At 37.4% G+C, this 18,688-nt stretch overlaps 1 protein-coding gene across 3 annotated transcripts in view; it reads right to left on the bottom strand.

The window, feature by feature from the left end:
* Positions 1–740: 740 nt before the first annotated feature.
* LOC127178158 (DENN domain-containing protein 4B) overlaps positions 741–18,688 on the bottom strand; it is a 30,582-nt gene continuing 12,634 nt past the window's right edge. For 2 of the 3 annotated variants that reach the window (XM_051130850.1, XM_051130851.1), the window contains exons 13-27: positions 17,446–17,591; positions 17,227–17,360; positions 14,873–14,987; positions 14,576–14,782; positions 14,356–14,484; positions 12,433–12,802; positions 12,144–12,354; positions 10,593–10,869; positions 9,616–9,720; positions 9,219–9,394; positions 6,481–6,868; positions 6,309–6,408; positions 3,126–3,291; positions 2,751–2,809; positions 741–2,399 (exon numbers count right to left, since the gene is read on the bottom strand). In XM_051130850.1, coding sequence (XP_050986807.1) covers positions 2,254–2,399; positions 2,751–2,809; positions 3,126–3,291; positions 6,309–6,408; positions 6,481–6,868; positions 9,219–9,394; positions 9,616–9,720; positions 10,593–10,869; positions 12,144–12,354; positions 12,433–12,802; positions 14,356–14,484; positions 14,576–14,782; positions 14,873–14,987; positions 17,227–17,360; positions 17,446–17,591 — 2,729 coding nt within the window. In that variant the 3' untranslated portion in view covers positions 741–2,253. The remainder of the gene's footprint in view (positions 2,400–2,750; positions 2,810–3,125; positions 3,292–6,308; positions 6,409–6,480; positions 6,869–9,218; positions 9,395–9,615; positions 9,721–10,592; positions 10,870–12,143; positions 12,355–12,432; positions 12,803–14,355; positions 14,485–14,575; positions 14,783–14,872; positions 14,988–17,226; positions 17,361–17,445; positions 17,592–18,688) is intronic. The other variant, XM_051130852.1, reaches the window with a different exon arrangement.

Below are 18,688 nucleotides of genomic sequence, written 5' to 3'. Positions count from 1 at the left end.
GTGTGGAGGGGTTTCAAACACTGCACAGGAGAGTATTTTTCACACAGTTTAGTTTGACGTGTGTGTGTGTGTGTGTGTGTGTTTATATGTATGAATGATCAAAGGTCTCGTGCTAATTATTTCTAATAAACTCAGTCAATGATCTGAAGAAACAGACAGAATGTTGGTTCTTAAAACTCTTTTCTTAAAAAAGAAAAACAAAACAACATTCACAACAAAGGTCAAAGGTCACATCAATATAAATTAGCACAGCAAACACATGAAAACTTAAATATAGCTTTATAATCTCTGTTGTCTTGATAAATGCAGACGTTCATGCTGCAGTGAAGCTCGGCTGCTCCGCGGTTATTGCAGTGAATGAGAGCACAAACTACAGCTTCCTCTGACGTCACTTCCTCTAATGCCACTAAAACTCCTCTAGCAGCTTCATATTCCTCCTTAATAAAATTAAGACTAATGAATGTGGCGTCAATCCTCTGTAACAGTGATTTTAAACACAGATCACAGCCGTTTCACTCCAGGAGAAGAAACTCACAGACAAACACAAAAACTCAAGAAACACGGATCAGAAGAGCAAACGAGAGAGAGACGCTTCCCGACACAACAGAACGAGAGCGGATGAATCGCAGCAGATCACACTTCACAAAACCAACACAAGCACATGTTTGATTAAAGAAATAAAGTCTTCTTCATTCAGAGTTTGGGAAACACTTTACAGTAAACTTTCATTTGTTCACATTCACTACATCAGTGAACATCAATGAACAATGAAAAACACTTACAGCATTTATTTATCTTATATAATGGAAATTTAAACATTTAATAATACTTATTAAAATTAAAAGTCATATCTGTCAACATTAGTTAACGCACTGCTAACATGAACAAACAATGCATTTTAAAAATTGCATTAAAATGTATTTACCAACATTAATAAAGATGAATAAATGCTGTAAAACTATATATTGCTAATTAATAGTTAATTTTGGCTAATGCATGAACAAATGAAACCTTACTGTGAAGTGTTTCTACATTTTTCATAATTTAAAAAAAGTAATTTTGAAAAAAGAAAGGAAAATGATGATTGGTGTCATTGCAAATTATTGTTGTAAATTAAACACTAACTGTAACTTTGTTTTAGTTCTGTATTAAAAGTATCTTTTGAAATGTACAGGAAGTCAGCTGGACTGAATGTATCTAGTTCCTTCATCATTTTTGGATTATATCCTGGGCTCATACTGGATATAGAAAAAAAAGATGATCAGACAGGACTGGAAACAGCAAAATAAAATGTACAAATTCAACCCTGATATGTGCATTTAATGAGTCAGTTCAGACAAAAATCATCATTCTGTCATCATTCACTCTCCTTCAAATTGATCATCTGATAAATTAATAATTGTATATGTATTTTTAATGATGTTGGGAGCCAAAGAACATTGGACCCCACTGACTTTCATTGTATGAAAATAAAACACTGGTTCATTTCTGAGAATGTCGTCTTGTGTTTGACTGCAGACGGACACAGGTGTGAATGAGAGGAAATGATGACAGAACGATGAGAGTTTGGGAGGTGAATGTGTTTGATGGTCGTGTGAATAACGGCTCGATGATAAAACCAGCTGGTTTGTGGATGAACGAGCTGAACGAGCACACGGGCGTCAGCCAATCAGAGCGTCACAGGAAGTCATGATTCTCCAGGATCATCCTACAGTCACATGACACTCTTATAATAATAAAGCGCTGCTTTCTCTCTCACACACACAAACACGGTTCAGAGGAACTAACTACTGTAGTCCTGACCAGACTAGTTTAACTCCAGTCCAGAACAGAGACGATGAATCTGCTGGTCGAGAAACATCTCACACAAACATGAAAGAGCTCAGAGCGTCACTCCAGTGCAACAAACTCCCATGATGCCTTCTGGCGTTTACAACTGGATCTTCATCTTTGAGCTCCATGAAATCAAACAGAAATAAACGAGGTAAATCCAGACGCCACGTTACATCCTATGAAAATGTCCGATGGGCGGCGGGTGTCAGTTTGCTCGGCATCGTGGGATACAGAAGCAGTTTTAGGTGAAAGGCTCACGCGTTCCCATAATGCACGGCGGCGTCTGCAGTGACCGTACCAGCAGAAGCGCTCGGCCTGTGTGTCGCGATTCCTCCTCAAGCAGCGTGAAGACGACAGCAAGACGGGACGAGACAAGCGGAGTGTGAATGTGTGTGTGTATTTGTGTGTGTGTGTGTGTGTTCAGCACTCCAGCGGCAGCAGGAAGCAGCGTCTGCAGTCGACGGCTTTAGGACTGGGCGGCTGGACTCTCTTCCTCCTCAGCTCCTCTCGACCCAGAGAACCGCTCAAGCGCACGTACGCCGCCTTATAACGCTTATCAAACGAAGCTGTGGACACAGATTAAACAGTTCTTTAGGATCACGACGCCTAGTTGAAAACTTAAAGGTATAGTTCACACAAAACTGAACATTTGCTGTTAATTTCCTAACCCTTCAGCCATAAGAGATGTCAAAAAGAGTCAAGGGTCCGAGTCTCTACATTTTTTGTATTTATTTTGTGTCGCCTGTTCTACTGAAGAAAAAAAGTCACATCTTTGATGAACTGAGAGTGAGGAAATTATCAGCACATCTTCATTTTTAGGTGAACTGTCCCTTTAAGTTGGAGCACTACACTTCCTAAACTGGAAATAAAAATAAATGCTGCTGTTTATTGGAGTTTGCTGGTTTTGCGTGACTCACCGACATGATCTTTTCCCATAGCAGCCAGCGTGAGGAAGAGCATCTCTCTGTACAGACTCCTGCAGATCCACACAAACACAGACACACGTCAGAGTTCAGACTCACCTGAGCAGGGTTGCCAGGTTTTCACAACAAAACCAGCCCATTTGCTACTCAAAATTGGCCCAAAACTAGCCCAATTGAATTTCAAGGGGGATCCCCTGTTAAAAACTGCATTTGGTGGGGAAAAATAGACATTTTTATAAATTCACATTACAGGGGATAAATATCACATTTTTGGGGCCACTTCAACCCACGGACTAAAAAACAACCTGTGGCAACAGTGTTAAAGTAGCCCAATTCCACAGAAAAACCACAGACTTGGCAACGCCTCACCTCTGTATCCGCGGAGTGCCGGGCTGCTTAGCGACCGCATCCAGGAAGAGCGTGATGGCCTTGTGTACCTCGTTCATGCCGACCCAGCGCAGCACTTCCTCCAGGAAGCCGAGGCTGAAGGGATGGTTGTGATGCCGCCAGTTGTGGCTGCGCATGGGGACGCCACCTGCAGGACGGGAGGGGAACCGCATCAATCAATAACAGGAATCGACAGATTACTAATACAGTAATGCTGCTGTTGAGTACACATACTCGCATTTGGCACTTGGCGAGTGTCAACCCTCATTCGTGTCCATTTAGACCCAGAATAGACATGAAAAAATTCTAAAACAAAGTTTTTAATAAAGGACTAGATCTTGCAAATGCTTTAAGAGTCTCAAAATACACATCAATTCTACATATATTTTTTGCATTAATTTCTATATATACCACAAAACCAGTCTTAAGTATCACGGGTATATTTGTAGCAATAGCCAAAAATACATTGTATGCGTCAAAATTTAATTTTTTTCTTTTATGCCAAAATTAAATTAAGTAAAGATCATGTTCCATGAGGATATTTTGTAAATTTCCTACCATAAATACAGTGGGTACGGAAAGGATTCAGACCCCCTTAAATTCAGACCCCCTAAGTTCATTTTTTTCCCTCATTAATGTACACACAGCACTCCATATTAACAGAAAAACACAGAACTGTTGACATTTTTGCAGATTTATTAAAAAAGAAAAACTGAAATATCACATGGTCCTAAGTATTCAGACCCTTTGCTGTGACACTCATATATTTAACTCAGGTGCTGTCCATTTCTTCTGATCATCCTTGAGATGGTTCTACACCTTCATTTGAGTCCAGCTGTGTTTGATTATACTGATTGGACTTGATTAGGAAAGCCACACACCTGTCTATATAAGACCTTACAGCTCACAGTGCATGTCAGAGCAAATGAGAATCATGAGGTCAAAGGAACTGCCTGAAGAGCTCAGAGACAGAATTGTGGCAAGGCACAGATCTGGCCAAGGTTACAAAAACATTTCTGCTGCACTTAAGGTTCCTAAGAGCACAGTGGCCTTCATAATTCTAAATGGAAGACGTCTGGGACCACCAGAACCCTTCCTAGAGCTGGCCGTCCGGCCAAACTGAGCTATCGGGGGAGAAGAGCCTTGGTGAGAAAGGTAAAGAAGAACCCAAAGATCACTGCGGCTGAGCTCCAGAGATGCAGTCGGGAGATGGGAGAAAGTTGTAGAAAGTCAACCATCACTGCAGCCCTCCACCAGTCGGGGCCCGACGGAAGCCTCTCCTCAGTGCAAGACACATGAAAGCCCGCATGGAGTTTGCTAAAAAACACCTGAAGGACTCCAAGATGGTGAGAAATAAGATTCTCTGGTCTGATGAGACCAAGATAGAACTTTTTGGCCTTAATTCTAAGCGGTATGTGTGGAGAAAACCAGGCACTGCTCATCACCTGTCCAATACAGTCCCAACAGTGAAGCATGGTGGTGGCAGCATCATGCTGTGGGGGTGTTTTTCAGCTGCAGGGACAGGACGACTGGTTGCAATCGAGGGAAAGATGAATGCGGCCAAGTACAGGGATATCCTGGACGAAAACCTTCTCCAGAGCGCTCAGGACCTCAGACTGGGCCGAAGGTTTACCTTCCAACAAGACAGTGACCCTAAGCACACAGCTAAAATAACGAAGGAGTGGCTTCACAACAACTCCGTGACTGTTCTTGAATGGCCCAGCCAGAGCCCTGACTTCAACCCAATTGAGCATCTCTGGAGAGACCTAAAAATGGCGTCCACCAACGTTTACCATCCAACCTGACAGAACTGGAGAGGATCTGCAAGGAGGAATGGCAGAGGATCCCCAAATCCAGGTGTGAAAAACTTGTTGCATCTTTCCCAAAAAGACTCATGGCTGTATTAGATCAAAAGGGTGCTTCTACTAAATACTGAGCAAAGGGTCTGAATACTTAGGACTATGTGATATTTCAGTTTTACTTTTTTAATAAATCTGCAAAAATGTCAACAATTCTGTGTTTTTCTGTCAATATGGGGTGCTGTGTGTACATTAATGAGGAAAAAAAATGAACTTAAATGATTTTAGCAAATGCCTGCAATATAACAAAGAGTGAAAAATTTAAGGGGGTCTGAATACTTTCCGTACCCACTGTATGTCAAAACTTCATTTTTGATTAGTAATATGGATTGCTAAGAACCTCATTAGGACAACTTTAAAGGTGATTTTCTCAATATTTAGATTTTTTTGTATTCTCAGATTCCAGATTTTCAAACAGTTGTTTTTCAGTCAAATATTGTTCTATCCTAACAAACCACACATCAATGGAAAGCTTATTTATTCAGCTTTCAGCTTTCAAAAAATTGACCCTTATGACTGGTTTTATGGTGCAGGGCCGCATTTATAAATAAACATGTGACATGTTTTATGTCTGGGTCATTTAAACCCAGGTACGTATGGAGCACCATTAGTATCAAAAATACTTTGTTACATTATCTACAAATGTCAAAAAAAAAAATGTTGTAAAGTATATCCAGCCTTTTCTTCATATTGCAAACAGTTTCAAACTGAATTTTGCTGATAAAGATGAATATGTACATCAATTGATGAACCACTGCAGCCTGAAAAAATTAATCACTTTTTCACTGGAAAGTTAAGTTTATGCAAGTAACAAATTTATTTTGTTTAAAAACATTTCAGAGTAATATTTATGTACTTTTGATAGAATTATTTATTTATTTTTTTTTAGGTTTTTTAAATCTGGACTGTTTTTGAGCCATCATGAGTTATAAATTCATTTCAGTGGGGTTAATACTGGTAATTCTCAGATGATATGTATACAGTGTTGGGGGTAATGCTAATTATGTAATCAGATCATTTTCAAGTAACTAGTGAAGTAACACATTACTTTTCTAAGGTGTTTTTTTAAATAAGTAACACAAGTATTATGTATTTTGCATCATAGGCTTTTTATATTAAAATTTGGAATTTCAGGGTTTTTTAATTAATAAAATACATAAATGCAGCAATAACATGGTGACATTCATAACTTTGCTGATCAGTGTGTTTCAGCTGTAAAATATGAAGTTATCACTTTTATAAAGAACTATTGTGGAATGTAAAAACAGTCACAGACTTTGCACGTGTTAATGTTTGCGTGTCTTACTGTGAATCCTCCAGAGCATGTAGAGCGGCGGCCACTGCTCCGTATCCGGGGTCAGCGTGTCCCACAGCAGCTTCACGCGCACCCCCGCGCCCTCTGACCCCTGACGCACAAACACACCGTCAGCTGAGCTCCTCTGTGTGTGCGTATGTGTATATGTGTGCGAGAGAGAGACCTGCGCGAGGCGTGCGGTCAGCGGTGACGTCCGCAGCAGCTGCAGCAGGTTACTGGGCAGACCGAGGCGAGTGAAGTACCACACCAGATTCCAGAAGAGGATGGAGTGACTGTCCAGCAGCTGGACCTGCGAGAGAACGGCCTCGCCCTCGTTCTCCAGCAGACTCTCCATCTCCTTCCGCAGCACCAGCGGGCTCAGGTACGCCACCGTCACCTGCGGGGCTCCGCCCACCGACGGCACGCTGCTCTCCGATTGGCTGCTGGTCTCGGAGCTGGAGTCCGTCTCCCTGACGCCGTTGCACAGGTGCTGCAGTGCGTCGTCCGGACCTGCGGGAGGTCGCATGGCGTTCTCCAGCTCATCCTCCGCGCTCAGATTATTGCGCTCCACGCTGCACACACACATTTAAGTGTATTCACATGAGTTCATGAGGACGCAGATCACGTAAATGAGCACAAACACTTGTCAGCACTCAGGCACACATGTTTTAAATGGCCCTGTAGGAAAGTTCTAATCAAAGTCAGTGTTACACAGTGTTATTTTAGCATCATTAATATGCTATTAGAATTTTCTTATGTTCTATTTCGATTTTAATTTTAGTTCTAATGTGTTTTGTCACCAGGGCTTGACAATAAGGAGTGGCCGATGGCCCAGTTGACGAATATGTCACTGCTGCGTCGGCATAAAAGTTTATCATTTGAATGTGTTTTTTTCAACCTTGTTAATTTAAAAATTTAAGCGATCACAAAGAGACGCATCTCCCACGGACAAATAGCCTACAAAAGTATGTCAAAATACTTGTCTTGACGATTAGCTTTGTAGCTTTAACAATGATCAATCCATATTTCATTTATACAGTAGAGACAGACGCACCGATCGACCGGACATATTTCAACCGATCTCTGTTCCGGGCTTGCACACAAACTGCAAGCAATCTTTTGTCAAACTGTCATGTGTGTGGAAATATTACTCTTTTTAAACTCTTTATTAAACTCTTTAAACATCCATTATCAGAGGCCAGAGACGCTAAAGACGAATGCAAAGAGGAAAAAATACTGTAGCAGGCAGAGCAAGATGCATCTCTGAGGGGAACTGACTGTCTTAAGAAAAGTTTACATTTTCTTTTCATTTGCTCATGTATGATGGATTTAAAGTAGTGCTCATAAGCACTGAGCTGCTTTGTTTACAGCGTTAACCATAGAAACGTAATATTACTCTAATTCCATAAGCGCCGCCTGCTGACAAACACTGAGGTTGAGTTCTTTCAGTCTGCTGTTTTTTCCTAAAAAGTTTAATTAATAATTAAAATTATTTTGAACATACAAATAATGTTTGAAGTTTAGTTATGCTAGTAGGTTTAGGTGTGGTATCGAAATTAGAATCAAGAATTGTACCTTTTTTTTCGGCATGTTAAAATAAAAGATAACATGAGTCAAAAACAATGATAACAGCAACTATTTAATTTTTTTGTGGTAGGGCCAGTGAAAATTTTGTCCGGGCAAGTAAAAATTTAAACCACAGTAGAAAAAATCCTTAGTGTTGAGCCCTGGTCACTTTATTTATTTATTTATTTATTTATTTATTTTGAATATGTCTGCACAGTCTTTAGGGGTTCAAACCCTGTTGAAACCCTACTGTAATTGTTAGAGTCGTAGAGACTTGAAAGTTGGAGGGATGGTGATACTCACACCACCGACAATGTGACCAAGGCTCACCCCAATCGTCCTGACGGGGGCGCTACAGCGATCAAAAGTACGAAATCAATCATAACTCCTAAACCGTCAGTCGCAGGCTCAAGTGTCTTATGTTGCTGGAATCCTTGGCTCACACTGGACAAAACGCAGCCTCAGATTCGATTGTGAGCCTGGTGAAATTTTGGCCGACACAGTTTGAGCACCTGTTAGACGAGGTTAACGGAGGCCGATCGGAACAAAACTCGGCAGGCCTGTTTGACTCAGTCCCAAAGGTATGAGAGAAACTTGAAAGAAACTGGCCACTGGAGAGCGATATCACATTTTTCAAAGGCATGAATGATAAAACTCCTCAATCTGGACAACTTTGCCTCTAGAAGCACTGCTGTCAATCAAATCGTTTGTTAAATGATTGACAAGATGTGAAGAACCTACTTTTGCGAACTAGTCCTAGGTTTTTTGCTCAATCTGGAAAAAAACACTGCAGGACAATTCTGTGTTCTCTTTAGGTCAATAATGTTGAAATGTACCCTTTGGGAGGCAATAATGGGATCATTTAGAAAAGGGACGTGTCCAGATTTACCCAAAATCCTATAAAGCCTAAAGGAAAACTCAAAGCTACTCGAAACCTGCGGAGCACATGCGACAGATGATTCTAAACAAACATGCAAAGTTTTAAGGAGATCAAACCACAGCTGGTGCTATAACAGTCATGAATGTTAAAAAACGTAGTATTTATATGGTAAATTACCTGGATTTGCCAAAAATGCTTTTTTCTTTCATCGATTTAGGTGTTTACAGATTTGCTAAACAATATTATCTTTTCAATATGTTCCATATGTTTTCAATATGTTTTAACAGTATGTTTTTCATATTTGCTTAAATGTCTTAAAGCGTTGGAACCCCCGTAATCGCTGCTTGCAGCTATATTTATGTATTTTATAAATGCTGCCTTTAAACTAGCTGAAATGTAATTAGCTTTTGTTTTTTCAGTTAATGCTTATTTTATTTATTTTATTTTATTTTTTCTAGTGTTGTAGTCTGCGTTACCTGCAGACGGGGCCCAGGTCACAGATCTCTGCGTTCAGCAGCGGGACGAACGGCGCGGAGCAGAACGGACAGGTGGTGTTGAGATTGGAGTCATCAGACGACCAGCCCGCCATGATCTCCTCGTCGTACACCAGAGAATTACAGCTGCGGCACAGCGAGCAGCTCGACATCAGCACCTGCGCAGACACGTCGACACACTCACTGAGACTGATTCAGCCTGTTTCACTGTTGTCACCTTTATTTCTGTAGCGCTTTATACAGTACAGACTGTGTCACAGCAGCTTTACAGTGTTAAACAGGAAAACACTGTATCGACAATGTAAACAAAACTAGTAACAATAATAAACAGTCCATAATGTTGCCAAAAATTGTGTTGTCACCTAAAGAAGGCACAAACCTCAATGCCCGCCCCTTCCTGTGAAGAATCCCATGACTTCCTGAGAGGAACCGCAAGCGTCTGGATGTCAGTCATGTCAATGTCACTCCCTACAGACAGAGAACTCTACACACACAGACAATTAATATTAGGGCTGTCAAGTGATTAAAATGTAGTCTAATTAATAACACGACATGCAGATTAATTCATATAAATAATCGCAAAATAAAAAACACATCAATTTGGGCTGAGAAATTGTGATGAGAAAAGCACTGAACAGACATTACAAAGTAGCTTTAGAAAGAATATTTAGATTCAAGCATCGCATTAATAAACAGATTAAAAAGTTCATCAAGACAAACTTTAAGCTGGGTTGAGAAAGCCGGACCAGAACGTTTGAACAAGTCTGAAAAGTTTGAAAAAGTTTAAGTTTGATGGTTTTCAGTCTGAAATAGTTTGAAGTTTAAAGAAGTTTTAATAAGTTAGAGTTTAAATGTTTTGAAGGCAATACAGTCTGTCTGTCTGTATTAAAGTTTTTGTAAATGATTACAGAAACAAAATGAAACGATACTCTCAATATGAAGCTAACAGTGAGTCACTGAATCATTCCTTCAAATGATTCATTCAAACAGCTGATTCATTCAGAAATGAAGAAAGTGACTGTCTTTATGAACGAGTCTCTGAATCACTGACTCACTCGATTCTTTCAAAACCATGAATTAATTCAGTAACAAATCACTGGAGATGCTCATCAGCTCTGCTGACTTTGAATTGAGCAAAAACAAAGACAATATTGTGTCTAAAATGTAACGCAAAATAAATTTGTGTATCAAACGGTTGTATAAACTCATACAGCTGCATGACATAAATATAAGAGGGTGATTTTGTGCTGATATGTGGAATTTTCAGCTCATATAACTGCATTCTAATAGACTCCTGCATCATGTTCATCAGGAATCATTTTGAATCAGTTTCCCATCAGCCCTAGCTCTGGTCACCTCAGACGTGGCGTTGTACAGCCGCTCCTTGGCCTTCAGCAGACTCTCGGCCATCTGGTTCTTGCGTGAGAGTTTCTGCTCTGAGGTTCGGCGCGAGTGTCCGTTCGCTCCCACCCGCCGGTCGTCCACGCTAGCGGCCCGTCGCACGGACGTGCGGTTCCTCGTGGGCGTCAGCAGCTGCTGCAGTTTCCCGGCCAGACCGCGGCTCGGGGACGAAACGTTGTTGTAGTTCTCATCCACCGACTTCCTGTTCAGAGTCTCCCTCACCTCCACCGACCTGCAGAACGAGAGCGAAACGACACAAAAACCACCGGTGTGAATCTGTCACCAGTAACGATCACACAGAACCAGCTCCTTTTGGAATTCACACAGCTGTTCCTTTTTTATTTTCATCTTATAGACACATCTTATCCTAGTTTCTGTACATTATATCTCAGAACTCTAGAAACTCTGATAGCTGCTTCCTGCTCTTTTAAACCAATTAATATGTGTGACAGTCAGGGTTGCCAGGTTTTCACAACAAAACTCGCCTAATTGCTACTCAAAACTAGCTCAATTGCCTTTTGAGGGGGGTCCCCTGTTAAAAGTGTGTTTTTTGGCGTGGTTCCCCTGGTAAATTCCATTCCAGGGGATAAATATCACGTTACTGAGGTCGCTTCAACCCACGGACATGAAAAACAACAGACGTGTTAAAGCAGCCCAATTCCACGGGAAAAACAAGGACGAGGCAACACTGGTCACAGTCATTCATGATTTACTGGTTCAGGTTTAAAAGATCAAGATTTTAAAATAAAAAATTAGTCATATTTTTTATTTATGTTAATTTGACATTTTTATGTATTTATTTATTTTTACTTTTAAAATGTATTTATCTGAATTTTACATTTTTGATTTAATTTGAATTCAATCTTTTTTATTTTTAATCAAATTAATGTGAGTACATTTTTGTTGTTTTGTGCTACCTGTTTATTTAAATTTGTACATACATTTTATGATTTAATTTTTAGTGTTTTTGATTGTTTTTATTTTTTAGGGCTGCATTAAAATTAGAAATATCTTCATTTTTATTCATTTACACTTATGTTATGTATTTGACAGCTTGTTTTGTATTATTTAAACAATCAAAAAATGATTTAAGTCATCTTGAGGTCCTGGAAGCCTGGTTTTAAGCCACTGATCTAGTGGACATTGCAAGAAATCAGTCTAATTAGAGCTAATTATAATGAAGATCCAGTAGTTATTCAGGTACCCACTTTTGAAAATAAGCTTTTTTTTATTATTTATCTTAATTTTACATTTTTATGATTTAATTAATTTGTTAATAAATAAAAAAAAATATTTGAATTATGTTTTCATGATTTAATTAATTTGCTAAAATTAAATAAAAAAACATAATATGCAAAAAATAGTTTTGATTATTGTACTTCTGCATTTTTATGGATAAATTAATTTGTTAAAAAAAAAAGAGATTTTATTTTATTTTAATCAGACTGCTAATGAAGAGTTGAATTAAAAAAAAGAAAGATTTAGGCTTGTTTTCTGTGTGTGTACCTGCTGTCCCTCTCCGGCTGACATCTGCAGTCTGCGTCTGCGGTCTCTGCGCAGTCTCTGTAGAAGGTGGACAGGCAGATGTCGCTGCGGCGCACCAGGACGGGCGCAGGAGGACTCAGCGTGTCGCGGCGGCCGGCGGGAGGTTTGCGTGAGGCTGCGGCCGCGTTGGCTGCGGCCGTCTGCGCCGCTGCTTTCTTTGACAGCTTCACCTCTGATAAACGAACAAAGACTGGAATAAGAGCTCAGAAACAGAAAGATCAGACGCGAGTCTCGATCATCAGTCACTCACTGCTTCCTGACGCCTGAACGCTGCTCAGACTGTTGCTCTTGGCCAGACTCGTCAGCGATTCGTGGCTCGAGCTTTCGCTCAACCCGCTCCAGCTGGACTGACGAATCAGAGCCGAGTGGGGGCGGGGCTTGGACAGCACGTCTTCTGTAAACAGGAGCAGAATGTGAGAATGTGACGATGCCGACGGCTGTCGATCACGTGCCGGAGGCGGGGCGTCTCTCTGACCTGCGCGGGTGCTGAACGACGCGCTCCTCTGCTGCTGTTTGATTGGCTGCCTGAACTGAGCCACGGCCAATACCACGTTACGCAGCTTCGCCCAGCGAAGACGCCCTCCCTGATTGGTGGATGGCCATTTGCTCTCTAGCACCGCCTACAGACGGCAGAATAAAACACACACGCGTGAGCAAACAGAACACAGTCATCTGTACATAATATCAGGGATTCGCTCTCATCAGCCGAAACACTTGAAGACTCCCTGAGATTTTAAGTTCATATTTCAATCATTTAACAACACATTCACATTCACCGTTCTCTCAGTTAATGCTCACATGACATGCAGCTAAACATTTTCATCTTTTTTTAGTAAGTGTTTTACTTTGTTATTTTAAAAAAGATTTATTGTAATCTTACATTTTTATGATTTCATTATAGTAAATGTTTTTTTTTTTTTTTTTTTAATTATTTGTCTTAATTTAACATTTTTATGATTTAATTAATTCTAGTAAGTGTTTTTGGAGTTTTTTATTTTTAAATTGTTTATATTTTTATGACTTAAGATTTTGTAAATATTTTTGGTGGCTTTTATTTTTTCATTATTGCAATTTTACATGTTTTACTTTGTTTTTATTTGAAAAAGATTTATGTTAATCTCACATTTTTAGGATTTAATTCATTTTAGTAAATGCTGTTTTGGGTGTCTATTTTAAAATGATTTAGCTTAATTTTACATTTTTATAATTTATTTAATGGTGGTAAATGTTTTTATTTTAAAATTATTTATTTATATTAATTTTACATTTTTATGATTTAATTCTAGTAAATGTTTTGTATTTTAATTTGACATTTTTTAATGATTTATTTAGTAAGTGTTTTTTTTAATTATTCATTTTTTTATTTTATATTTTTATGACAATAAAATTTTAATAAATATTTTTGGCGGCTTTTATTTTTTTCATTATGTATTTATTGCAATTTTACATTTGTATGATTTCATATTTAGTACGTTTTACTTTGTTTTTATTTTAAAAAGATTTATCTAAATCGTACATTTTTATGATTTAATTAATTCTAGTAAATGCTTTTATGGGTGTTTTTATTTTTTAATTATTTACTTATCTTAATCTTACATTTTTATGATTTAATTAATTCTACTAAATGTTTTTGGAGTTTTTAAAATTTTTTATGTATTTTAATTTGACATTTTAATTATTTATTTAGTAAGTGTTTTTTTATTATTATTCATTTATATTAATTTTATATTTTTTTGACAATACATTTTTTGTAAATATTTTTTGTGGCTTTTGTTTTTACATTATTTATTTATTGCAATTTTACATTTTCATGATTTCATTTTTATTATTATTTATTTTAATATTGCATTTTTATTATTTAAAAAACAGTGCAATGTTTTTAATTTAAAAGTATTTATCTTTTTTTTAAGGGATTATTTAATTTCAGCATTTTTTATTTTTTTTATTTATTTTAATTTTACATTTTCATTATTTCATTTTTAGTAAATTTTTTTGATCATAATTCTTTTTGAATTATTCACATATTTTAATTTATGACTAATTTATTTTTGCTTTTGATTCTTTTAATATGATTTATTTTAATTTATAATTTATTGAATAATCAGCTTTTCATCAACTCATAAACCCCAGTTTGTGCATCCCTGTATGAGCTCATTATTCTGAAATACGTCACTTTATTGTAGTATCCGTATGTGATGGTGTTGGGTGTAATTCCCGCCCGCTTCATCTCCAGCAGAACTCTGACCGCGAGAACCGGCTGACCGTACTGACCGCACAGCTGCATGAGGATACGGTAACACACCTGCGACGCACAAAACACGCTTACTGCATCTGCATCACATCAGTACAGTGCTTTATATCGTGCTGTGTGTGTATATGTGTGTGTCTCTGACCTCGTCCGGCAGCACCACTTTGCGCGTCTCCATGTGTTTGAGCACCTCGTATGCGGCGTGCAGCGTCCGCACTTTAGTGCTCTCTGCTTTGACAAACGTGGGTAAGTAGATGAACCAGAGGCCGTAGCAGTGACCCAGCAGGCATTTGGACCACATGTCCGGCACCGTCGAGTACTTCTGCGCCTTCTTCTGCGCCAGCTTTATCTCCTGCACACACACACACACACAGCAGAGAGCGTCAGCACGTTGACCTTTAACCTCTGACCCAGTGACCTGACCTTCAGCCGAGGGTCCTACCTGTTTGGTGCGCCGGGGGGCGGGGCTACTGGGGGCACTTCCTTTAGCCGGAGTCCGCAGCTGATCCTGCGGCCGATCGAACAGATCCGATTGGAGGATCGGGAACGTGTCGTAGCTGCAGATTCACACGTGAAACAAGAGTTTAGTGAACAAAAAACAGCTGAGGAGCCAGAAAAAACCAGGAAACACAGTTTAGGTTAAAGGGAAGTGAGCTGTTTCCGTCTGAAGTTGTAGTAATATTTAAGCTGACGCACTGTTCTTATCCTGTGTATTTTGAGTGAATCTATTTATGTATTTTGAGAGAATCATGAAGTGTGCACTACTGCAGAGTGAAAAAATCCAGAAACGGGTATTTCTGCTCTTCTGTGTCACTTTTAATATCTGAAATGAGGTCAAGTTTTATTCTACAACATAAAAAACGTATACGTGTGTGTGTGTTACGCTCCTGTCTAGCCTGTGTTCCATCATTTCCTGTCAGCAAATCACGTTTGTTTGATATAAAAAAATAATAAAAACAGTAATATTGTGGAATTTATCCTATGAATTTCTTTAATTATTTTAAACAAATGTTTTTTTGGTGTCGGTGTTTTTTATTTTAAATTATGTACGTGGGTCATTCGATGCAAATGTCCATTTCTCTGTCTCTAGTCTTTACAGAAATATTACATTTGAAAAACACTTTAGGATTACAATTTCTTAATATTTTAATATGTTATTTGAACAATTACACCTATTTGTTGTTAAATTAATTATGCAGAATTCCAAGCACCACAAAACCGGCATGTGCAGAGGGAAAGTGCTTCATTTTTCATGCATTTTAATTTGACATTTTTTTCATGATTTATTCAGTAACTGTTTTTTAAAATTATTAATTTACTTCAATTTTATATTTTTATAACTTTTTTAAAAAATATATATTTTTTATAAAATAAAATAAAAAAATATTTTTGGTGGCTTTTATTTTTTTTGGTTATGTATTTATTGCAATTTTACATTTTTATGATTTCATTTTTAGCAAGTGTTTTGTTTTTTTTAATTATTCATTTTAATATAACATTTTTAGGATTTAAAAAAAAAGTGCAATTTTTTTTTATTGTTTTTCATTTAAAATTATTGATCATATTTTTTGATTTTTTGATTATTATTTACAGTTTGTTTATTTATTTACAGTCATTTTGTATTTATTTTAATTTTACATTTTCATGATTTCATTTTTAGTAAATGGTTTTGATATTTCTTTTTCAAATATTTTAATTTATGATTAATTAATTTTTGCTTTTGATTCTTTTAATATGATTTATTTTAATTGTACATTTTTATAATTTAATGAATTATCAGCTTTTCCTAAATTTTTTAACATGTTATTTACACAATTACACCTATTTGTTTTTAAATTAATTATATAGAATTCCAAGCACCGCAAAACCGGCACGTACAGAGGGAAAATGCTTTATTCTGAGGTCAAAAACAGGTTTTTATACCATTTAAAATACAATAATGCATTCATAACTATCAGATATATGATGCAAAGAGCATAAAAAACTAAATGCTGAATAAATATTCTAAAATATATAATAAACGTAGCGTCTCCTGAAGGTGTCACTAGTGTTACCGTTTAACAAAAAGCATTTATTTTGAAATAAAAATCACACTGATGACATCACTTGACTTCCTTCTTCCTATTTCCTAAAGATCTATGAAGAAAGGCCCATGTTAAGTTCACTGTCTCTTTTCAGTTCTCAGAAATCTTCTCATTTATCTCATGATTTCATATGAAGTTTTTAGTTGACACAACTAGAACACAAATGGATTAAACTACTTAATTCAGTGAGTATACCACGATTAACAATGTGATTGGTGATTTTTTGCAAAAGGGCTTTTACATTTAACAAAAACAGAACTTTTTATATTAAAAACAAACAAGCATGTCCTGTCCGGATTTAAAAAGTAGCGCAAAAGTAACGTAACGCATTACTTTCTATAAAAAGTAACTAAGTAACGTAATTAGTTACTTTTAAAGGCAGTAACGCAACATTGTAATGCATTACTTTTAAAAGTAACTTTCCCCAACACTGGTTAAGACTCAGCCACGCCTTCCTAAAACGGCTCATTCAAACACACGTGTTTCTTGAACCTCAAACCACGTAAACACATTGCATTACACCAAATACACAAAAATAACGTTCTTAGCATCATCATATGACCTTTAACCAATGCAACACTGCTTACAATTACTATTAGTAATATTGGTTAACCAAAAGCCTGCGCGGCCTCAGTGATGTCAGCTGAGAAGGGAAGTCATATCGGATGTGGAGGACGCTCATAATGAACAAACACGACCGATAATCACACACCTGTAGTGCGCGGGACACTCGGATCCGTCGGCCTCCTGCGGCTCCTCCGGAGGCATTATGAACACCGTGTGCTCACCGCTGTGACACTCGTCCCGATCGATCAGACGCACGTCCTCCGGCTTCTCCACGTCCACCTGACACACACACACACACACACAGATGTTATAGGAGGGATCCGACTGGCCGCTGCGATCAGGTGACCGCAGGTGAGCGTCCCACCTTCTGCACGCACTCGTCGAAGAACTCGAGGCAGCCGTGCCGGTCGCTGACGAACGAACACTCCTCGATGAACTGCGTGAACATCTGCGTCTTCGTGAGCTGAGTGTAAAACTTCTGCTGCGCTCGATCGCGTGACTTCAGGAAGCCTGAAGAAACACACCGAGACAAACATCACGCGTCACATCTGCTCGATCAAACCAGTGACTTACTAATTATAAGCCGCTGAGGACAAAAATAGTGTTGGTTTCATCACACACATCACACTTTCACACAAAATAAAGATGAGGTTCATAGCATTTTTTGTTTGTGTGGTTCATTTGTGTGCTGAATTAGTCTTACATTCTCCTTTCATCAGCAGAAAAACACCACAAACACACGATTCCTGTCTGAATATGAGCCACACTACAACTATCTGATCAATTCTTAAATGATTCATTCTGACAACTTTGTAACATTAAAAGTAAAACTTAGCGGATGTAATCTGAATAATTCAATTTGATAATGTATAATAATATACAATGTAAATTGTAATTTATAAAAATTCTTATTTTGAGAAAAAAAAAAATGTACATGATATAGAGTTTTCATTCATATTTTTGAATATTGGCCAACTTGGTCAAAAAGATCAAGAAATTTCTAAAAATCACAAATGAATTGTCTTTAATTATTTTAACCTGCTGAGTTATTTTAGTTTCACTGAGATACTATTATAGTTTTCTCTATTATTTTTTATTTTTATATCAGTTTTACATTCTATTTTTACATTAGTTTTATATTATATTATGTCAGTTTTATATTTTATTTTATATTATTTTATTCATATTTTATTTTTATATTTTATGTTTTTATATTTATATAATTTAATTGTAATTTTAGTTAAAGTTTTAGTAATCTTATTGTTTTGTCATTTTTATTATTTATTTATTTTATATAGAAATTTCATTCTTTTTTTTTTTTTTAGTTTTAGCTATTTAGTTTGTATGGAAGGTTGTTTCCACCACCAAAAAAAAAAAAATAGCTGCAACTTTTTTTCTCACAATTCAGATGTTTTTCCTCAAAACTGTGTGATATAAAGGCACAATTCTGAGAAATATTATTATTCAGTGGTGGAAATCCACTTCCATAAGTTTTGTGTTATTATATTACGTTAAACAAAATAAAAATATTGCCTTCGCAAGTAGTGGAAATAAAATGTTTGTTTTTTTTTATTGATATTTCTGAACTCCGCATCATCAAATGAGTT

The sequence above is a fragment of the Labeo rohita genome, chromosome 16 (assembly GCF_022985175.1).
Source record: "Labeo rohita strain BAU-BD-2019 chromosome 16, IGBB_LRoh.1.0, whole genome shotgun sequence".
Taxonomy (NCBI): domain Eukaryota; kingdom Metazoa; phylum Chordata; class Actinopteri; order Cypriniformes; family Cyprinidae; genus Labeo; species Labeo rohita.
The sequence above is the reverse complement of the archived record's forward strand: the minus strand, read 5'-3'. Positions and strand labels throughout refer to the sequence as shown.